At 32.9% G+C, this 24,548-nt stretch overlaps 2 protein-coding genes across 6 annotated transcripts in view; one reads left to right on the top strand and one right to left on the bottom strand.

The window, feature by feature from the left end:
• Positions 1 to 24,548, bottom strand: part of LOC145291416 (activating signal cointegrator 1 complex subunit 3-like) — a 958,449-nt gene that overhangs the window by 233,162 nt on the left and 700,739 nt on the right. The gene's annotated exons all lie outside the window — the stretch shown is intronic.
• The window catches only part of LOC145291418 (uncharacterized), a 136,616-nt gene that overhangs the window by 105,816 nt on the left and 6,252 nt on the right, over positions 1 to 24,548 (top strand). For 2 of the 4 annotated variants that reach the window (XM_080137242.1, XM_080137243.1), the window contains exons 2-4: positions 17,012 to 17,184; positions 19,850 to 20,140; positions 23,438 to 23,782. In XM_080137242.1, the coding sequence (XP_079993368.1) occupies positions 17,085 to 17,184; positions 19,850 to 20,140; positions 23,438 to 23,782 (736 nt within the window). In that variant the 5' untranslated portion in view covers positions 17,012 to 17,084. Of the gene's footprint in view, positions 1 to 9,913; positions 10,049 to 15,911; positions 16,863 to 17,011; positions 17,185 to 19,849; positions 20,141 to 23,437; positions 23,783 to 24,548 lie in introns of those variants that run through there. The other 2 variants (XM_080137244.1, XM_080137241.1) reach the window with 2 other exon arrangements.

Here is a 24,548-nt window from a genome sequence, read left to right as displayed (position 1 = left end):
AATATCAGGGAAACTAATGCCGACAACAGAATCCTCAGATTCATACAATATTATGATGATGATGCTTTCGAGCTGATTACAACATGATCGTTGTAAAGTCCAATGTAAATAAGTTCTTGTTAAGCCATTCTCTTAAACTAGTCCAAGTTTTTTTTTTTTTTTAGTTCCTTTTTACTTTATTTTAAAGCATTGCAATTTTTTTTTTCTTTCTATCAAATAAAGATTGGAAATAATAATAAAATTAGTATCATTTGTTTGTATGTTACACGGCACTCAACCTAACTGGTTTGAATCAGCTTCCTCCAGAGGTGAAATTGTCAAGGGGGAAATTAAATTCAAAGACGGTCCCCATTCGCCTGTAAAATTAGTATCTGAATTTATTTTTTTAAAGGTTTTGGTTCTTGTATATGAGCGGAAATAATTAATTTCTATATTAATAAAGTTGCAGAACCATTTTTCATGTGTCTGTTTCTCACCTCTACGCGACTTGCACATTATTTACTATTAATCAATTATTTATTGAAATCAAAAAGACAAAAGCGTAAAGTACTAAAAATGTTTTTAATCCTATTAATAATTTAACTAGGAAATTAAATCCACTTTAATGCATTTTGGTTCTTCAGTAAACATACAATCAATTTTCAAAAATTAACAAGAGATTAAAATTGATTGTACGTTTCTGAACTTTTTTAGATAAGGATTGGTTATTTGTATTATTCGGATTCTTTGGACTACTGTTCCCATCTGGAGTGTCATTTTAACAACGTTTCGGTCAATGTAACTTCCGACTTTGTCCAGGTGCATTCTGTTGAATTTGGATGGAATTTCAAATGGAACCCTTTATTTATTTCTGAGTTCGACAAAATACACCTGAAGAAGGTCGGAGGTTACATTGACTGAAATGTTGTGAAAATGATACTCAAGATGAGAACAGTAGTCTTAAGAATTCAAATAATACGAATAACCAATCCTCATCTAAAAAAATTCAGTAATGTACAATCAATTTTAATCTTTTGTTAACGTTTGAAAAGAAAAATCATTACTTTGTAACCTAGCAAAATTCAAAAGAAATTTGGAAGCACTGAAACTGTCGAATAGAAAGTCACTTAAATTGGCTTTAAAATTCATAATCGTCATGCTATTTCCAACTTAAGCATAACAAACCAAAAAAAAACAAACTATTTCAAACTTAAGCATGCTTTCATATAAATATGATTGGACACTTCTTAAATAAGATACATCCATTCAATATGCATACTTTGTGATGACAATGCTATTTTAAACTTAAGCGTGACAGATCGATGGGCAGACAAAATGTTAATTTGAAAAAAGAAAGGCAGTTATAATAAAAATATGAATGAAGAATATACTTCCCACTTTATCTAAAACACACATAACAGAACTTTTTTTCCAATGAAAGAAAATTTCAACATAACGCTGCGTATTTGTCTGGTGGATTTGTGTGGGAAAGTTTTTGTCGATAGCGTCGTCATTTCCATCTACAGTTCTTATGTACTCTGAAATACGCACGGAACTGAAACCAAAATAGAGATACTGGAATATTTATGTATAATAATCAGGCTAGTAGCTAGAATTCATTTTCTTGAGTCGTGTGAATCCACATTTAGATGCATAAACACTTTCAGAATGTTAGCATTTCAAGGTCTGTAAAACTGAAGTAAAGAGTTAAAGATATGAGCAACATTTATTATTGCCATAAAGCTCTACCTGAAAGGATAGTGAGTCCTTCGCATGCGCAAGGTTTGCTGTCTTGATTCAGATTTAGAAGTCTAATTTTGGATATTCCCTTTGTTAGTTTGTTTAGCTTATATGACACATCAGCCCTTTTTAGATTATTTAATGCCGAATCTGGAAATAAAAAAAAACAAAACAATGTTTTATGCTTTAAGTTCTTTATATCTTCAAATTCATGATGTTCAGTTTGTTTGATTTGTTTTATGGCGTATCAACCCTTTTCACGTTTGATCATTTCGGTAAAAGTTTATTTATTGACGATGTCTGGTTTTGCTGTTTTGTAGAGAAAAATTATTTTTTGTTTTTGGCTTTGCAGAACATGATTAAATTTGGAAAAAAAAGAAAAAAGACATCAATGTTTGGTGCATTTAAGCCAAGAAGTTAATATCTTCAGACAGCCTGATCTGGTATCATTAGGATTGTGAGCAGATTTGGCTGACTGGTAATATTGCTGATATGTGTTTTAATAATGTGTGATCGTGTAGTTCCTTGAATGCGTGTATAACGTCTATTGATCGTCTATAGTTTTAATGTGTGTGTGGATATTTTTATATAACAGTGTGTATAACAACTATTAGCAATAACAACTTACACAGACAGTCTTTACCAAAGGGGCGGATAACATTGTCGGTGGGGACACCATCAAAAGACACATACCTTTTCAAAATTTCTTTCATACTTCCTGCAATTGAAGATATCTTTCGAAAAGGGAAACAATGCCAAGACGTGAATTATATTCGGATATGATCATTTACTTCTATGCTGAGTTCCTTCTCAGAGTTGGCACACTTCGGACAAGTCTATATATTGTTATCTCACCATCTTTGACAACCACGGGCGTCACCTCCGAACCCTAGAGCATTAGGCCCCCATCTGTCCGCTAACGCGTTGAATACTGAACTGATTTCTCCTCACTGCCCACATATATATCTATCTAAATTATCCCTTTCTTTGGTTCTCTGACGTCATCAAAAAATCGTCTTTATTATTTATCCAAATTCCAGTTTATGTTAGTTATGAAAACTAAAATTACTTTTCACCGCGTTAACTTTATATACATGTTTTAACATTATGAGATCATCTAGTTCCTTGAATGTGCGTATAACGTCTATTGATCATCTATAATGTTGATGTGTGTGTGGATATTTTTTATAACAGTATGCATAACAACTACTGACAATGACAACTTACACAGTCTTTACCAAAGGGACGGATAACATTGTCGGTGGGATCACCAGCAAAAGACACATACCTTCACAAAGTTTCTTTCCTCTTCCTGAAATTAAAGATGCTTTTCATTCCAAAAAAAGCCAAACGCCAAGATGTGAATTATATTTGGATATAATCATGTATTTCCATGCTGGGTCCCTTCTTGGAGTTTGGGCACACTTTGTGCAAGTCAACATTTTGCTATTTCGCCCCTTTGGCTTCCACAGGGCGTCAAGTCAAAACCCTGGTGAACAAGACCTCCGTCTGTCTGTTAGTGTGTTGGATATCAAACTAATCTCTCTACGTGTATCTCTAAACTGTTTTGTTACGTCATTAAGTTCATGTGACCAAAGACACAAATCGGATGATCCACCTTCGTCACATATTTCGTTTATGTTAGTTAACATTTTTTTCACTAAGTTGACATTTTTGGGAACTATTTTTTAACATAAATAATTTCTATCCAAAAAAATACCCTTTTGCTTAGCTAACATTCTTTCTGACATTTTATTTTTACAAATATCAAGAATGATCATAATAATAAGTCCAGCTAACTTGGTGTTGCCCGGACCAACTATGTAACATTAGCAGTCAGGTTTCGAACCTCAGTTCGAAACACAATGTTTAGCCACACTGAGGAGGTGTGATACAGCAAATATGGATAAATATAAACATTTCGATTTTAATCATTATAGTAGGATTGTGCTGATTACATAAAGGAAACCACTTCTACCTGTTGTAAAAACAGTCTAGCCTCACTGATGAGCTGTGATACAGCATAATACTCTGTGAATAACGAAGTGTGTGTGTGTGTGTGTGTGTGTAAATAACACACTACAAACTGTGATGTGAAGTATTTCAAGCTTTCAGGTTATGACAAGAATGTCATTATTCACCCATCAATGTCATCTGACGATCACATTACAAAAAAAAAAAAAAAATGGAATCTGTGGAATTTAAAATGTATTTTTCATACTCATTTATTTTTTCTTTTAAAAAAGATAATCACTGTAGATTTAAAAAAAAAAAAAAAAAAATTAATACATCTATATAAAGCTAGGTATGTTTCTCTGTGTGTGTCTTTCTCTCTCTCTCATCTATGTACATATATAAAAGTAATCTTGTCTGTGTGAGGAACGGTCTCTACCAAACTACTGCCAATTTTTGGTCTACAGACTTGAAACTTGACATATAGGGGATTTTAACCAAATTTAATTTGGTTTTTAGCCAGTAAAAATAGCTGTTAAAGTGTCAAAATTGAACAAGATTGGAATTTGAAAGGTGTAAATTGACTAAATGTGTATCTTTTCTGCATACACAAATATACATTGATATGTTTAATAACGTTATTTTTAAAGTTTTGATATGCATATCGATGCCAGTGAATAATGCTGGACTGCTATATGTTTTGGTTTTGATTCTAGCTGATGGCACTGATGTCATATGTTTTTTTAATTTTTGAAATTACTATATTTTGGGTGCAATATAATAAATAGAAAATCTGCATAAATTAAAATATATTTAACCATATTTCATGACTGGGCAATGCCAGACAGCCTGCTACACACACACAAATATATAACATAACCATGTTAACACACTAATTCTCTTTAGATGACCGAAGTTAAACAATCATGATTCTGGTCAGTAATAGATGGGTGACCATTTGGGAATACTAGGTGCTGTATGTACCGCATCAGGACATAGAAATTTCCACGTTTGTATCAGAAATTGGGTTTAAAACTACAGGAAGAGACACACCCTCAGTCCTAGAAGAAGAAAAACTCTTCTATAAAACCTGAAGTCTACTATCTGCTCTATCTGCGGTAATAAACTGTACCGACTGAGATGAGAAGTTGCTCCAATAAGTGTAGATGGTTCTTTACAAATCCTTCACCACTACAAACAAAATCATCTATATGGATTTTGAACAGCATTCTTCATTAATTCATCAATCTAGTAAGTAATGCCCCTTTCTCCTCTCTGTAACCTCTTTCCCCACAGAAGAGACTTTGCAAGTCTGTCTCTGCTCTACCGTTATTTTCATGACAAGTGCTCATCTGAGCTCCACTCAAAAGTTCTCCCTCCCACCAAACTTTCACAACAAGAAGATACAACCACTACCATCAAATTCTCCTACTCTCTATCAGTGCCGAAAACTAAACGCAAATTTCATGAACAAAGTTTCTTTCCTAGAACTGCCTGTCTGTGGAACTCTTGCCTGCTTTCCAGCTGACTACAACATGGTCGTCTTCAAGACCAATGTAAACAAGTTCTTGCGATGCTGTTCCCTTAAATAATATAAATTCCAAAAAATATTCCGGTAAAAAAATTATTACAAGTAAAAATAACATTTATCGAACTTATCGATTTATATATGTATATAATGTTGAAGAGTTCTCAAGATCCAGGGGAAGTAACTGCAATCGATCTTTTTGACTAAATAATTGTAATTCCGATATTTTTAAACACAAAATATTAGAACATAATTGTGGATGATTTTTTTTTTTTTTTTTAAATACATTAAGCACATCTTCCAGTGCATCAGTTTTCATAATTTTTTGGAAATTATACTAATTTCGACATGCCACGTAAATCCTGTAGATAATATTTTGATTGCAGAAATTCCCCTCTGGACCAAATTACTGTACGTTTGCAATAACAGATGCCACATACAAATTTATTAGGTCTAGACTGGTGCCCGGAAAACTCGTACCTTTTTGCTAGGTAGGAAAACTGGTCCCTTATTTATTCAATAAGGGACCAGTTTTCCTACCTGGCCAAAAGGCACAAGTTTTCCGGGGACGAATTCGTCTGACTATTACCCCCCAACCTTATGTAATTTTTGAATGCGTTACATACACATTCAGTCGTGATATTCAAATGATACATTCCATCCATGGAGACCACCATCACAATCGAAACATTATGAGAGGAAGGAGTTCCTAGTACGTAATAATGTTTTCACCTGAAATGCGTTGGTTTAAAACATCAGCACAAGCACCTCCTTAATGAGTTCCTTTATTTGAGAAATATCAAATACACCTGCCTTAATTGTCTGCACGTTTTTTTTTTCGTTGAAACTTCAGATAGAGGAATACGAATCTTCGCCGTCTAATGTCTATAAAGAATGGTATTGGACAGGAAAGGTGAAAGCGAGTTTGATGGTGGAGGTCAGGATAAATTTTTACTTTAACGGCAACTTAACACTCACATTTAAAATGACGACTTTTAGAGGTTTTTGGGTATGCTGAAAACGAATATCACATTCAAATTTAGGACAAACAAGTAGTTTTCTAGATATTAAGGCGTTTTTTCCCAATGTATTACTTAATAAATGTTAATGGCGTTCGTCATTTTTAACATGACGAGGAGGGGTATTTTGTAACACGCATACGCAATAAGTACTTGTTTAATTGAAAAAGAAATATGGCCGTCAGTGGAAACATGGATTACATTATTTAATAACGGTTTTAAAACTACTTGTCTGTTCCAAATTTAAAGCTGATATTCGTTTTTAGCATACTCGAAAACCTAGGAAAGTCGTCAATTTAATGGTGAATGAAGAATTGCCGTTAAGAACAAAACAAAAAAAAATACTGAGGTCTGGAAGCAATATCTTACTCGAGTCAGAGTGGGGCAAAACGTGTGATGTAGCTTTTAATTCTTGCCTTGACGGCAATTCTGGTCTGACATAATGCTAGTCAGCATTTATAAAGTGAAAAGAGACTGGGAGAGACGTCATTCAGAGCTACTAAAAGCTTAAAAAGAAAAAAACAAAACTAATAACGTATTTGTAATTGTCACGATAGAAAGCCCATGTAAGTCACCATTAATAAGATGTTAGCACAAGCATGGCTGACTTGTGTTTACCTACCGTGAAACTCAGAGTAATTTTAAAGTATTTAAACTGACGTATAAATCAAACGTAACTTGGCCGCACTCCTCCTTCGTTCAAAATCAATGAAGCCGTTTTTTATTTCGATCACCGAAAAAAAAAAAAAAAAAAAATCACGCGTCGGTGAAACAAAAACCAAGTCACATTTGTGGACTTGAAATAAACGAAAAAAATAAAAATGTTTAAAATTGTTATCTAGAATTCAACCTAATTTTTTAAAAATACAGAAAAATCTTTTACAGACATCATAAAGACTTGAATTCTAAACAAAAGCAAGGCAAATATCAATGTGCACTGGATTGGGGAGTATTACCAACTAAAAACTTAAAAGTGATTTTTAGGTGTGTTCAAATATATTCGGTAGCCGTGGTTCAAGCCTGTTTGGAATGAATATTACATTTAAGTTTGTTTTCGCCCGCGCAATTCAATTTTTGCAAACAAATTTAATCTGCGCACGAAAACAAACGTGGTCACCCGTAAAAACCATTAAAGAATATATTGAAAATAAAAGGTATGAAGACTACTTGTCAGCGACAATTTTAAATGTGATATTCGTTCAAAACAAACTCAAATACACCTAAAAATCAAATTTTTTAAAAGGTAAGTTTTTAGTTGGTACTCTACCGCACTTTCACCCACGTGGTTTTTTTTACAACAGACACCGTTCGGAGTTCATTATTTTTATAAAATGAATGAAGATGTATCTGTTCTGCCTTCGGTCGAAAGAAGAAGGTTCTTTTTTTTTTTATGCCGAGGAATTAACAAACCCTTAGAAATTCGCTCAATATATGTTACCGTGACATAACTTGACATATATTCGGTGTGTTTTTTTTTAATAGTATTTTGTCTAGTTTATTCCCAAACTTACATTGAATAAAAACACAAAAAAATATATCCAGTTTGGTAGAAAAGTAACTTATCTTGCCTTTGATAACATTTATTTGTTATATATTTGTTTTTGACAACTTTTTCGAATCTATGTATACAGTAATACAAACCCTATTTTGTCTAGTTTATTATTTATAACACCTTTTCCCGAACTTACCGTGTTAAAGAGAGAATCGGGCGCTATTTTGAATTTTCCAATATATCGGTAAACACTGTATGTTTTTCGAGCTGAATAAACATGTTAAATTGAATAAAAACACGAAAATTATATCCAGTTTGGTAGAAAAGTAACTTATCTTGCCTTTGATAACATTTATTTGTTATATATTTGTTTTTGACAACTTTTTCGAATCTATGTGTACAGTACAAACCCAAATTTTCTATTGATTAAATTTTTACGATATTTTCAGGGTCAATGTGAAATTTTATGCTCTTTCCAATAAACAGAATATAATATTTTAGACAAACGTGTTTTTTTTAATTCACGCCCTCCCATTTTGAAATGTCTATTAAAAAGTAAATTAATTTATTCACCAAAGTTTTATATATCACAAATTGAAGATAAAAGATCAATAAATAAGATATTCAAATTCAAAACAAAAAAAAGTAGTTTTTTTAGAAAGTTACCTGTAAAGTCCGAAGTTTAAAACCTTTTTTTTTTAATCACGTTGTTTATTTATTTATTTATTTTTTTTAAATGAAATCTTGGTCCTTGCTCCTTTAATTGAAAAAAAAAAAAATAGGGCTTGAATTACATTTTTCGAGTAGTTATAAGCTTGGAAGGACAGGGGGTCGAATTATTCAATATTTTTCACGAAGTTTCTGACACACCTACTTATTCTATACTTTTTAACCTTACAATTGAATAAAAAAAAATATATAAAACTTTAATTTTTGAAATACGATTTAAAAAATAGCGCGGATCAGTAAGTGCTCCATAATTTAAAATAATAAATAACATGTAAGTCACGTAGAGGCGAACATATACACACGAGACGCGAGAATATAATTTAGAGATTTTTATAATTGCTGAAATTGAAATCTGTTGATTTAAAGAACATATTTTGTTTGTTCCCTATTTAAGTGTTCCTTTTAACCAACTCCCCATGAGAGCAAAGTTGGACACAAAATCGCCTTTTAATGTGGGTATATCTAGCTCCCCAAAGAGGAAGGCACTCTGGTTTGTGACAAAAATTGGGTTTGTTTTACAATCCACAGAGATACGAAAAAGTGGTCAAAAGTTCAAATATACAACAAATAAATGTTAGGAAAGGCAAGATAAGTTACTCTTTTACTTAGCTGGAAAAGTTTTTACTGGTTTTACTCACTTTTCGAACAGATTAAATGTTTTAAACTTTAAAACATTTAATCTGTTCGAAAAATATATAGTGTCCAGCGTAAGATGTGAACAAGAATTAAAAAAAAAAAAAATACTGTTTGAAACTCACCCAATATATGTTACCGTGACATTTATTGGGTGGTCTTCTAACAGTATTTTGTATATTTATGCCTGCTAGTGCTCGCCGCCATTTTTTTCTTGTTCGCACCTAACGCTAGACACTGTTTTTCGAACCGAGTAAACGTTTCAAAGTGAGAAAAACTTTTCTAGATAGGTAGAAGAGTAACTTGGGGTTTGTATTACTGTACACATAGATTCGAAAAAGTTGTCAAAAAAACAAATATATAACAAATAAATGTTATCAAAGGCAAGATAAGTTACTTTTCTACCAAACTGGATATATTTTTCGTGTTTTTATTCAATGTAACATGTTTATTCAGCTCGAAAAACATGCAGTGTTTACCGATGTATTTTGTTTTACAATCCACAGAGATACGAAAAAGTGGTTAAAAAATTTAAAATAAAAACCCGTAACTTGTTATTATTTTTCTTTTTATGTGGAAGTCACCACTTATCAAGGTCAGAAGGCCACTCTCGAGGATAAGGATTAATGAATGTAAAGTGCTAACATTTATTTTAAATTTTTTAACCACTTTTTCGTATCTCTGTGGATTGTAAAACAAAATACATCGGTAAACACTGTATGTTTTTCGAGCTGAATAAACATGTTACATTGAATAAAAACACAGTTTGGTAGAAAAGTAACTTATCTTGCCTTTGATAACATTTATTTGTTATATATTTGTTTTTTTGACAACTTTTTCGAATCTATGTGTAATACAAACCCGCTTAAGGAGAGTTTTGCTAATCGACCGCAACGTGGGGTATCAATTTAATAGAACGTAATAATTTAAAAGTGATCCCCACGTTAAACTTTATTTTTCCTGCTAATATGAAAGGTAAGTCTGTTATTGACGATGATCCGCAGGAAAAATAAGAAAACGTGAAAAGTGATTAATTTTACGACAGGGAGGAGGTCCGCCAACCATTTTTAATAGTTAAAAAAAAAAAAAAAAATGAATTACTTCGTGATCGAAACAACATTAACAAAACAAAATTAGTCTCATCTTCATAACAATTTAGTTCAATTAATAATTTAATAAACAAACGATACTGTATTAATTCATTTTCATTTAAAAGATAATAACAATATTATTGTATGGGAACCCTCAGCTATCCTACCTCCAAATAAGATTCTACTTTCTTAGGCGATGACGTTTGAACATCCTATGCAGTGCATAAGTACATTCTGTTTAATTGCTTGCTTGTAACCGTGCTGAAATAACGTTTTGATATTCTTAAGATGGAGAGTTTTTTTTTTGTTTTGTTTTTAATCATACTGTACTTTCTTACTTATCACGGTAACATATATTGGGTGGGTTTCAAACAGTATTTTGTATGATATTTTTTAGTTTTAACTCATTTCCAAACTTTGAATTTTAGGAGCCAATTCGCGCCCATTTTTCGGTATTATTATACAAACACCGTGACAGCGTTAGGGTTAGGATTAGGGTTAGGTTTAGGGTTAGGGTTAGGGGTTAATTCGCTGTCACGGTGTTTGTATAGTTTTACCCATTTTTCTTGTTATCACGTAACGCTACAGTCGCTACACACTGTTTTTCGAACCGAAAATTTTTAAAGTGAGCAAAGGCAAAGCCACTAAAAACTTTTCCAGATATGTAGAAGAGTGACTTATCTTGCTCTTGATAACATTTATGTTATCAAGAGCAAGATATTTTTTACCACTTTTTCGAATCTCTGTGGATTGTAAAACAAACCCTATTTTTTATTTTTAACCCCCTTTCCCAAACTTACCATGTCAACTTGGGCGCCATTTTAAATTTTCCAATACATCGATAAACAGTTTTTCGAGCTGAATAAACATGTTACATTGAATAAAACCACTAAAAGCAGATCCAGTTAGGTAGAAAAGTAACTTATCTTGCCTTTGATAACATTTATCTGTTATATATTTGTTTTTGTTGACAAATTTTTCGAATCTATGTGTACAGTAATACAACCCCGAAATACTTAAAGTGGTTCTAACTCGGGAGCGAATCCAACTAAACCAAAAGTTGTGGATCGAATCCGCCTGCATTCACCCGTAGGGAGCACCTGAGCTGAGCTGAGCACCTTAGCAGTCAGCACCTCAGACAATAGGCAACAAATCATCAATCATCCCTTTCGAGAAAAGAGGTAAGGCCTGGGAGAATGACCTCATGCGACCGTATAAAACCGTATTATATTAGCTTGACGGTCTATTAAAAAAAAAAAAAAAAAAAAGTTACGGTGGTGGTGCACTGCACCAGCACCACTGTGCCGGTATGCCATACATACAATTAATAAAAGGACAGGTATAAAATGCGTATAAACGTCGCTGCTGCTGCGCGCGTGGTCCAATACCGAAGGGAGTAAGCTGGGCACGTGTCGCCTGTGCGGGGGAAGTGTGCCACCACAGACCAAGTAACCACTTGTTCAATAATGCCGATGCACCCAGATACTTTTTTTTTTTTTAAGCGGCGACTACGCCTGCCCGGCAGCCAGCAAGCAAATCGACTTAAAAAAAAAAAAAACGAGAGGGTATTATTATTATTTTCTTTGCCGTTTTTGCTTCAATATTTTATTATTAAGCTCACCTCCTCACTCCCGTGTTTTTCGCCTCCTGCCCGACCGTACCAACCGGTCCCGGCAGTCGACCTTCTGCCACGTGCCAGTTGGTCGGTAAGATATCAGAATTTGTCCTTTGTTTGTCAAACTAGAAAGACAGGTGTTGCATTGGAAAGGTTGAAAAAGAGAAAGGAAAAGAAAGAAACATTCTAATTATTGTCCCACCCCCTTTATTTATTTATTTTTTTTTCTTTTCTTCCTTGAATGAGTCCGAATGATTGCGGGTTAGGGCTAGGGCGCTTGGGAGCAAAGGATGTGGGAGCTGCTACGCGAAAGAAAAAAATCTCTATCTCTCTCACACACAACTATATATTAAAAAAGCAATATCACACACAAACACACACAAAGAAAAAAAAAAAAATCACCGCCTCCGTCTCTGACTCTTCCGTGACCTAACTCCCCCCACATCTTCACCCTCCATCTCCACAATCTTTTCTTTATCTTGAACACGCGTGCTAGCAATTAAAAAGAAAATGAAAAAAATCACTTCCCTATTTTTTTTTCTTACTCAGACCCGATGTCGGGGATTAAAAAGAAATAACACTAAAGTCTTTATCTCGGTATTAATAAACCTATGAGACGCCATCGTGCGCGTGTGTGTTTCCCGCCTAAATGTAATTTTAATAAATACCCATGGAATTATTCTGTTAATATTTAGTATTAATCAAGTATAATATTTATTGAAATTTAAAAAATACAGGAAAACTGAAATGTTTTTTTAAAAATTATTTGGAACATGATTATGCCTCTTGGTTAGGAACAAGGTGTGGTATCCGCCAATGAAATAATTGTATGTAGACATATCTATTTTCAATAATTTTTTTTTGGACGATTTGGTAGGACAGCCCCTAGAGTAAATGTGGTATTATGGCGATTGCGAGTAGGATAGACTTCTTTTTTTTTTTTTCAGTTAATGTGACAAACGACACCCTTTTCCCCATCCACTCCACATTTTTAAATGACCTTGTGCCTAATTTGTTTTAATTTGAAAAAAAGAAATTCTGCAAATAAATATTTTAAAGTGTAGTATCTGTTCTGTTCTGTCTTCTGTCAATGAAGGTGGAATCTTTCTGAACTGAGGCAATTTTTGGCCCAATCAAGAGTGCTACATTTTTTTTTGGGGGGGGGCACCGACCGTGTTATGACAAGTAAATAGGAATTATATTTTTACAAATTTTCTCTGGTCCCTTCACCATCAAAAGGTCACCAGCACCAAAAGGTCTGGCCCGCAGGTAGTAGTTTGGAGACCCCATGGTCTGGACCATTCCTGCAAGGACCGTTTCTCTGTTGACTACGGTATGAGGCTATTCCTGTGCTGTTCTAGAAGGTTCACTTTCCCAGGCTTTGCCTTCTACCTTTAAGAAGAGAATGCTGACGCGGCTTTTTTTTTTACTGGTCAGAGTTCTTTTTCTGAGGGACACTGACTTTTCAATACCTTTTCCGACCCTTGTATTACATTTCTCACGTTAGGCGAGGAATATATACCACTGGAAAATACTTAGCACGTCACATTATATTATTCAAATAATATGAAAATAATAAAAAGTGACGTATATATCATTAGTCTCTCCCTCTTAGACAGAGTTTTAAAAAATTCCCGCACTGTTAGTCGAGCTTCAAACTCTGCCCGATCGCTACAATGTCGCATCTGTGTCTGTTTTACAAGCAGCAAAATCCCACCCCTTTACCGTTGAGGTCCATAGATGCTGGAAAGCCTTCTACAATAGTTTCTTCCCTCGTACTACTGGGCTTTAGTATTCCCTCCCTGTTTCCTGCTTTCTTGACTGTGCTAACCTGCTGAATCTGAATTTTTGAGATGAGAATTAATTATTCGTATTATTTGGATTCATCAGACTACGAAGAAGATCGGGGGTTACATCAACCGAACCGTGAAAATTACACTCAAGAGGAGAACAGTAATCCAATAAATCCAAATAACCTGCTCAAGTTTAAATGTAATGTGAAAAGTAATAATAATATTGACTTTCGGTTAAAAAAAATAATCAAGTAATAATATTGACTTTCGGTTAAAAAAATAATCAAGTAATAACAATATTGACTTTCGGTTAAAAAATAATCAAGTAATAATAATAATATTAACTTTCGGTTAGGAGTAAAAAGATTTCATTTTTTCTATCCTTGATCAGTGAAGGAGAAATCCTTTGAGACTGAGGCAGTTTTTATTTGTTTGTCCCAATTTAGAGAACTCCTTTTAGAGAAACTAGATTTTCCTCTACATTAAAAGCCGACCTTGTGTTTAATTTTGCCCTCGTGGGGAAGAAAACAAATAGGTACCCGAGAATGTCCCTGTAAATTCAGTTTTTTTTTTTTTTTTTTTTTAACAATTCTGAATGCATCGAGTTTATTTTTAAATGATTTATAATTATTCGCTTGATTATACAATTTGCTTAAAATTAGCTTATTCTACTGGCTGTATTTGTCAGATAGATCAAGGTTAAAGAAGGTAATTAAAAACTAGCAGGACTTGTGGAAATTCCACGGAATGAGAAATATACACAATCAACAAATATGTTTTGATAAAGCTCATATTTTTCTGGATAGCGTGCGCACACAAAATAATAATAATAATAATAATTTTTTTGGATAGAAAAACCAATGATCTGCAGCAAATATGAGTTTATTAACATTTCTATGAAAATAGTGTCGATTGTATACGCACAAAGTAATATTGTGTTACATAGTTCAATACAAATAATAAAATGACACTGTAAGAGACAACTTTTAATTTACTCCTTTAGTCCATCGCTTCTTGGTAAATAATGTTCTTTTTATTTTTGCCCTGTTTCTTTCGAATGTTCCTTTTACATAATAGTTTGCTGACTTCTTTCTTCGATGAAGAACCGCTGCACATCAAACTTACTACAATTTTTTTCCTCACATCATTACAACTGATCATATATTATTATAATGATATTAGAAAACGAAGCTACATCAAAGGGAGATCACTCTCATATTCTTGTCCAGGGTTGACAGATTGGGCATTTTTTAAGCCAAATTTTGCAAACTTGGTCTTTTTTCTTAAGCAGTTTTGGTGTTCCAAAATTGTATTTACACTTTTACAAAGTGTAACGTACAGACTAACTAAGGAACAAGAATATTATATGGAATAGGGTCAGGTTGATAATTTATTTGTAAAATAGTTTTTCTTTATTTTTTTTATTTCAATAAATATTCGATTAATAATAAATAATAATAATGATGATCTTATAAACTGCCCCCCTCCCAAAATCATTAACCAGATCTCCACTGGAAGAGATTCGTATTGCCACCAAAATCTCAGAGAAAACCAATGATTAATGCCAGCAAGAAATCAATGGCAAGCAGTTGCGATGACGCAAAATCATTGTCAAGGTTATTGAAAGAGGTGGAGATTACTGAAAATCTGAGGAGACTTCTTGTCACTCAGACTTCAGGGAACACAATCAGTGAGTAATCACTGATGATAACCTCTGTGAGAACTCTTTTGAGATACATAATAATAATCCTCCCACCCCACCTAAAAAAAAAATTAAAAAAATGATGTGTCTGCGTCAAATGTCGCCATCCAAATAGTCATGAAGGGTCAAGGAGGATGGAAAGACTGAGGAAGAAAGGCATTGACCAGACCTCAACTGTACTGGATAAGTGCGAAGAAGACTGGGATCTTGAGGAGGCTTGTTGCCACCCAAATTCCAGTGAAGATCAATGGTTGTTGTCAACGAGAAGTCAATGGTAAGCGGCTGTTGCGATAATGCAAAATCATTTGCAAAGGTTATCATAAGAGATTGAGTACTAGAAATCTGGGGAGATTTGTCACTCAGACTCCAGGGAACACCACCGGCTGTTGTCAGTGAGTAATTTCTGATCATGAGCTGTGTGAGAACTCCTAGAGAGTACAAATAATAATAATAATGGTTATATTTACGATTACTGTTTTCATTTCACTTCCGGTTGCCTTTCATTGTGTCAAGAATAATCCATTTTAAACATGGGTATGGGTGATGATGAGTTCGTTGCTGTACTTTCACGTAATAATTTAATAAATAAAATATACCATAAAATAATAATAATAATAATAATAATAATAGTAGTAGTAGTAGTGTCAGTCTATGAAAGTTACATAAAGGCAAGAAATACACATGAGATCCTGTCTGGCAGTTTTATTAATACATAAATTAGAAAGAAAAAAATCTAAATGTGTAGTAGATGTTTAAAATGTAATATTATTAACTATTAATTGCTGTTGTTGTTGTTGTTGTTATTATTATTATTAAAAAAAGAAAAGAAAATTTGTGTTATGTTAGATTTCGTCTGCTACACAAACCACACATACGCTGGGGCTGGGAGCGAGAGATGCTGCCACCCCCTCTCGAGGGCGGACAATGGATTCGTCCAAACGACAACCTGCTTGGACAAATGGCTTTGGTCACCGAAGAGAAAGAAGACATGAGAAAGAGAAGAGGAGGAGCAGGATAAAGTCGGCTTAAAAAAAAAAAATAATAATAAAAACGATCCGTTCTCTGAACAAATCAACTGACAGGTGACGAGTTGGGAGGACCACTTAAGAAGGGATCATTTAAAAACGGATAGCTTAGTTGATTAGCCGGTCAGCGGGGAAGAGTTCATTTTTTTATGGAGCGAGAGAGAGAGAAAGAGCGAGACAAAGAAACAAGAAATCTTTATAGTATTAATAATTATCAATTCAGATGACGATTATTATTAGCGAGGTAGGTGCTCGCTCCAACTGAATACAACTCTATTATTATTTCCTCATTGTATTGTGCGCCGTCAGCTAGACTTACATCCAAGCTGTGAGCGAGACAGATCGGAGCCCTCGTATGTGTATATATGTATAAAGTATATGTACTAAAACCACAGTAGACACACAAACAAAAGAACGTCTGCGGCTGTGACAAGGTTTTATACGTTTGCATATTACCAACCAAAACTAACATTTAAACAATTAACATTCGCTCAACCGTATAGAGAAAAAAGACGGCCTGACGTATGCCGAGATGTACATGAGCAATCCATTTCAAAGCGAAGGTGATAATTATTTGTTTTTATTTACTTATTAGAATTCTAACCTCTAAACGGATCGCTTTATTTCGTCTTATTTACATACGTACATTTTTTTTTTCTTTTTAACATTTGACGGTTTTTAAATTGTCTAATTCTGTTTGATTTTTTTACAGTTCGTGTTTCCCCTGAACATTGAATCAACAACAACAACAACAACACACACACACAAAAAAAAAAAAAGGAATAATGGCATGTACAACAGCAACAACAACGCCGACGACAACGTGGTCATTTTTGATTTTACCTTTTCTACTTTACCTGGATATCATAAACCGTGGAGTGAACGGTAAGATGAGTTTTTAATCATTTTTTTAAAAAATTTCATTAACAATCTCGAAAAATTGAATTATTAAATTTTATATTACACTTGTAAACTTTTATATATTTAAAAAAATATATATATCATTTAGACTAGTAGTACCATCTTGATTGATTTTCGACCTATGTAATCTCCGATTTTCTCCAGTTACACACACACACACAAGTCAAAGTTAAATAACACTTTTATTAAATCATTAGATCGATAAAAACAAAAAAAAAAACGCTAAACCATGGCGTTTCGAGGCCTAATGCTTCTCATCAGAAGAGTAGAAAATAGCTTGGTTTATATTTTGTATGTATATACAATGTATATTATACATACATACAAAAAACTGGCATCAAGGCATTCGCATTAGTCTAGAAATAAAATATAGATACACTATATCTATATATATATATATATAGAGAGAGAGAGAGAGAGAAGTAGAAAAGATAGTAAAAAAAATATTTATAAAAGATATCTTTATATATATATATGGGGACATTCTAACAAACTGAAGTCACGGATGGACATAAGGTCTAACAGTTAAAGCGTTGGATAACAATCGATTCTAATTGACGGTTTCTTTGTCGAAGGTTGTTCGATTCATACTACGGGCGATAAAGATAGCGATGTCAATACTCCCACTTAGTAATGGCTGACAGAATAAGAACAATCTACCTTCGTAGATTGAATAAAGTTATCATCAGTTTGAAATAACGTACAGGTTGTCAAGTTCGAAAAGATGCACGCGAAGAAGTTCGGAGATTACATCGGCCGAAACGTTGTGACTGATAGTAAGCCAAAATCCGAATAATCAATCCTCATCTCAAATAACGAAACCGTAAAATAAAATAAAAAGTCCCCTTGTTTGGATATAGCTATTAATTTAAAATCTGTTTGATTAGAAAATAAAAACCGAAGTGGGATTTAAAATGATCATTGTCAATTATAAATGTGTAACCATGTCATAATATCATTAAATTAATTATATCACAATTACCCGACATTTTTTAATAAATTATATATATCCTTCGTCTGATGTCTACCTTTTTTCTCTTAATTTAAAATTATTAGATGCCATTTAAACCCTAACTTTTTACCTCCATCGTGGCAACTTTGTGTAGAAATAAAAGCTTTAATTTTTTTTTAAATCTAATCCAAAACTTTATTCATTAAACTCCTGTTATATTTTGATTTGTACTAAAAACCCTGACCTGTGAGGATATTTTCCAAGTTATTAATGGAATTCAACAGTTAGGGAAGAGGCGAAAATACGCCCCCCCCCCCCCCCCGAGAACTAAAATATTCTCCTGTTCACCTCGTGTTTAATTGACAACAACAAAATCGATTATCCCTCAGCCCCCAAAGAAATAATCAAACGAAACCAACTTTTTTTTCCAAGTCGACATTAATTGATCAATAAGTCGACATTAATTGATCAATAAGTCGACAATGTAAACAATTGGATGACTATTTAGTATTTCAGTCGATGAATTTTTTTTTTCTAGTCTTCATTGAAGAAATCCTTAAAATGCTTAACTATCATTTAAACTTAAATGAATAATTTTCAATCAAAACTAATTACAATTTTAGTTAACCGATTATTCAACACTTGACTAATCTACTGGTGATAGACTTAACAAGCAATTCGGAATTTTAACTCATTGTTCTCGGGGAGGTAACTCTATTTTACTATAAGAATTGTAAGAAAAAAATGACTTTTTTAACTACTTCATTTAATGTCACAGTCTTATAAAACTGATAACAAAATATAAAATGCGACGATGTTGTAATTTTTCTAAACATTCGAATAATTGTAAGAAAAATTTTTTTTTTTCAACTAGATTAGAGTTACCTCCCTTAGAACAATCAGTTAAGATTCCGAATTGTCGACTAACTTTCAAGCGAAATCTGCTCTTCCTATTGCAAATAATAGCTCTGGCATATTTGATCATAATGAATATTGCATCAATTTATTAATCAATAATCGCTGTGATAAGAAATTCCCTCGGCACCAAGTCAATAAAGTCAATGCCATTATTGAAATGGCTTTTTTCTAGTTGACTGTGGTATGTTGCAGGTCATGTGCAGTTCTAGGAAGTCTACCCACTCAGGCTTTGTCTTCGTCATGTGAGAAGGGGTTAGTTTCAGGTCAAATGCCTAAGGAATGTTAGCAGAGCTGCTCAGGCATTTTTGCAGGCGATAGTGCTCTTCTTCTAGAGCGCTAGCTCTTCAAATCCCACTTAACGACCCTTGTGTCGTATCATCCCCGCTATTGTATTATGCATCTAAATAAAAAAAAAAGAAAGCAGTATTCACTTTTTTCCGTTTTTAGATAAACACGACATCAGATAAAACTCTAGCTATTTTGTTTTGCTTTGGCTCCTTAACATATAATGTTGACACTTTTTAAGCATGCTTTTCTCTATTTTAGATGCATAATGCTAACTGAATTTTAAATGCAAATGATTCCTCATAACAAAAAACAAAAAAAACAAACTATTTTTAATGCCTAACCATTTCTTTTATAGACATTATCAAACTTATTCTAAATTACTGAAATAAGTGATAGCAGCCATTTCAATCAGATTTCCTCATTTTTTTAGTGTTAATGTGAATTTTCATTTTTTAATCTTTTTTCTTTTAGGTGCCATGATCAGTGCATGTCTAAAGAAGCAGAAGAAATCGTTGGACATCAAGTGTCCAACTGGTTCTATGGTCCAGATCTTGAGGTCTTTTTATGGCTACAGTCCAAATGGAAGCTGTCATTATAATCCCGATGAAAATAATTGCACATTGGATGAAGAGCAGAACTACCCATGTATTGGCCAGGATACATGCAGCATTAACCTACCCTCCGGTAACGTTGGGCGAATGACCAATAAATGCAACAACACAAACAGTAACTATTTTCAAGTGGAATACAAATGTGTCAAAGGTAAATATCCATATTAGTTGTAGTCAGATGAGTATTTAGTGATGGGATGATTCCAACACAATGTTAGATTCAAATTCTTTAAAAAATTTAGCTATAAAGTTGTCGCTTTTATTTATTTAGTCTTAGACTCTAAGCCTGGGTGCCCGGCATTGCCCAGGTGTTTGGAGATGTGTATTGAGCAAAAAAAAAAAAAAAAAAAAAAAAAAAAAAGTGGGAGTAGGCAGGCAAGCAGGCTCGAACCCGTACCGCAAAGAAGGAAAAGAACATGAAAAAAAAGTGACATCTTTGCCATTGTGTCCATCACCGAACCAAAAATGGCAAAGGTTTAAATTAAGGCTAAAAAATGTTGGCGAAGAAAAGCAACCCCTCCCTGTAAAAAAAAAGTGCCCAGTTGAGGGTGAAAGAATTACTGTTTTTAGCCAATTTTTTTAAATATTTGTTGTCCGAGGGGACGAGCTTCGAAACGATACTGATCTTGTGAAAATCCGTCTCCTCTGTTGAAAGTTTTAGGCATACATACATACATACATTTTAAACAGAGAGGTGAGATTTATGTTATAGATGATATATTTTTCACAAATCTAAAAATACACCTGTGTGGCGATGAATAGATTTTAGTTTTACAGATATTTTATAATCAATAAACATTGATCATGTTATTAATACCAGAAAAGAAAAATAACTTGTAAACAAAACAAAAAGAATTGTTGATGCTCATGCACTTCCTGCATTGCACTATTTTAAAAAAAAATTTTTTTTAATAGTTTTACAATCTTTTTTAAATTAAATTGCTAGGTTGAAGTACAGAATAGTTACAAAACACTCTCTCCTCCTCATGTTAAGAATGGCTTTCTAAATGAGATTTCAGCATGGTACAAGAAGTGCATAAGTACAAAATTCGGTACTCATGCACTTATTGATCGGTGCTCAAATAATGTTATTATTTAAAAATCCATCCTTAACATGGGAAGGGGAGGGTGTTTTGTATCTATTCTATACTTTAAGCTTACAATTAAATAAAAAATCATACCATAAAACTTTAATTAAACTTGGAAATATGATTTAAAAAATAGCATGGATCAGTAAGTGCATTAGCACCCAAAATTCTTTTTAGCATCCTCATCTTCATTTTTATTTTCACATTTCGATTGATGTAACCTCCAACCGACTGTTTGGAACTGAACCATTTCTGTTCAGGTTCTCAAGTTTGAAACTACCTACATGAGGAAGGTCAGAGGTTGACATTGTGAATATACCAACCAATCAAGATGATGATAGTAGTTTAGGTAATCCAAATCTAAATTATTCATCCTCATCTCTAAAATCTAAATTATTCATCCTCATCTTTAAAATCCCGACTAGTGCTGCCAGATCAGGATGTCGGAAGATATTGGCTTCCTAACCTACAATGTATGAAACATTGACGTTATTTTTTATTTTATTTTTTTTGTCTTTTTCAAAACTTAATCATTTTCTGCAAATCAACAATTTTTCTCAACAAAAAAAAAACAAACCAAACACTATGAATAGATATTTGAAGACGTAAGCCACTTGAATTGTAAAACTTTTTCCCAAAATCACTGGATTCAGCATTAAATAACCCAAAAAGTGTTGACGGGTCCTAAAACTATACAACTAAACTAAAAATCAGGAATATATTATACTAGCAAAAGTACCCGTCGTTGACTGGGTTCAAAAACAGCCTACAGAACATGGACTTTGATTTATGAAAATATGATAGGTTATGAAAAGGAAGGGTTGTAAATTTGGGGGTATCAAAACCAAAGCAAAATATGATGAAAGTAAAAATAAAATAGATAAACCCCATAATTTATTATACCATACTTGTTCACACTGAAACACTTATCACAATATTCTGTGGATCTATATTAAAAAATCTTGTTAAACTTTGTGACATATTTCCATTCTATGGAGGTCAGGTGTGAACGAACACTCCATAATTTTATACCATATTTCTTCAAACTGAAACATAATTATCAAAGTATACTTACGCAGATAGATATGAAACGTCTTTATTAAAGTTTGTGCCTATTTCCATTCTATGGAGGCCAGGTGCGAACGCAGACCCCACAATTTTATTATACCATCCCTATTTAAGTTAAAACATACTGATCAAAGTATTCTTATGTACATCTATATAAAAAAAAAACACTTATAAACGTTTTTTTTTTTTTTAATTTTTTATTTCTATACTTTGTGGACCAAGCACGAACGCAGACTCCACAATTTTAATGAACCACCTTTCTGCCAGATCAAACATACCCATTCCTGTGTCTCGATACATCTATCATTATACATCTCGATACATCTATCATTATATGTATATATGAGAGAGAAACAAATTTACTATATTATTACTGACAATTCTTGCAATTTCTTTTTTTTTTTTTTTTTGGCTCAGTATCTACAAAATTTTTTTCTAAAGATGATCCACTCTTTAAAAAATTGTTTTATTGTATGCCTTAAAATAAACACAGGCTTGAAACAGGTGTAAAGAACTACAATAGCTTTATGCATGCTGTTTATTTGGAACATAATTCTGAAACGATTTCAGTTGTACAAATTCATATGTGCAAGCACATCCATTTTTAGTAATGTCATTTTTCTATGTAAAAATTAAAATGAATAAAAAAAAAAAAAAATCTGGCACTTTTCCAGAATCCCCCCCCTCCTTCTCATGAAAAAAAAATGGAAAATCTGCATGACGTAAGTACCCATGACAGAAAGGAAATATTGTACATCAAAAATCATGTAATTTTATTTTTATAAAGAAAATCATTTTTAAGTGAATTTGAGTTTTTTTCAATCTCCACCCCATCCCAAGAACTGCTTTTTAAAATCTTGATTTAGAGTTCTCATTTGTTTCAAGATGGCGTTGCAAAATCATAGCGCATAGTTTAGCCATAAAACCCAATTTTCTTTTTTCAAAAAAAAAACCCAAAAAAACCACTACTTGATCAATTTATGTGATTTTTGGTATACATGTGCTTTTTATATCCCAAGTACATATATTATACAGATTTTTCTTTATTTTTGTTTGTTTGTGGGGGAGGGGAGGAGTGTTCTGGACAATGACTAAAGATTTACTTAAAATCAAGGTGCTTTCTTCCCTCCGCCAAAAATATGAAAATTATTTGTTCGAAACTTATGCATTTCTTTTCTTTCCATGTGCACTGAAAATATCTCAAACTATCTGCAAATGTAAGATCTTAGTCTGCCACACTTGCATTGTTTGTGAAATAAAATTTGAAAACGTTTTCTTTTTTTTTTTTCCAGAGGAATACACGCAAGATTTGTGCAAGAAACGGTATACAACGGAGCAGAGTGGTTACATTTCCACCCCACGTTATCCAAAGAATCTCCACGGTCCTTTCACATGCAATATGGATATAAAGGTTCTTCCTCACCAGAAAATCTATTTGCATATCATCGATCTGGATCTAAAGGAAAAAAAGGGAAGCAACTGCACCGACTATTTGTACATTGACCAGAAACTTACAAGCATTACACTCTGTGGCCGGAGAAGCAATGACCGAATCGAGATCTTTCACAATGAAATGAAAATCAAACTAACCGTTGGTAGTAAAGGTAGCCACAAAGGACTGTGGCTTTATTACGAAGGTGAGCATTATTTTCAATTTAGTTTTGAAGGTGTTTATTTAGAATTACGCTACATTACAAAAAAAAAAAAAAAAAAAAAAAGTACAGAAAAATTGGCACTTCTACACTATCAGGATGAAATTTTGTAGTCGATAAATGGAGTTTTCAGATAAAAAACAATGGTTTCTAATGATATTTTTTGTCAATTCTAATAAATTACAATGATAGCTTCCAAATTATCGAAATTACCTGAATATTACTGAATTATTAAAAAAAAAACCCTTTATCATGTTAGCAGGTGAAAAATTGCATCCATCTTGTTTACATCAAAACGAAAAATTACCTCCTTTTTGAACTCTCCTGTGTCTTACAATCGTTTTCATCAAATTCTATTTTCTTTAATTTTCTACCTTATCAATTTTCTTAATTTTGGGGTATAATCATCTTAAAACGTAGATACCATTTTCACGTGGAATTCAATAGCATGATTTCTAAAATTTCGTCCTAATTGTGTAGAAGCGCTGAAAAATTTTAACGTATATACTTGTCATGGAACGAACATGTCATATTTCAAATTTTTCTTTTTATTTAAATAAAAGAAAAAAAATTTTTTTTACAAATTTTCATGATTTTATTTGGAATACAAATTTTCTGTAGTAAAATTGAACTGTCACCCTTGAATTTTGGCAAAATTTAAAATAATATGGCCAATCTTAGCCTCCTTCTTGCTTTCTCATAAAATTAGATTTTCTTAATAAAAAAAAAACAAAAAAAAAATACTTTATCA

The sequence above is a fragment of the Euprymna scolopes genome, chromosome 12 (assembly GCF_053919585.1).
Source record: "Euprymna scolopes isolate OS-2025 chromosome 12, ASM5391958v1, whole genome shotgun sequence".
NCBI lineage: Eukaryota > Metazoa > Mollusca > Cephalopoda > Sepiida > Sepiolidae > Euprymna > Euprymna scolopes.
The sequence above is the reverse complement of the archived record's forward strand: the minus strand, read 5'-3'. Positions and strand labels throughout refer to the sequence as shown.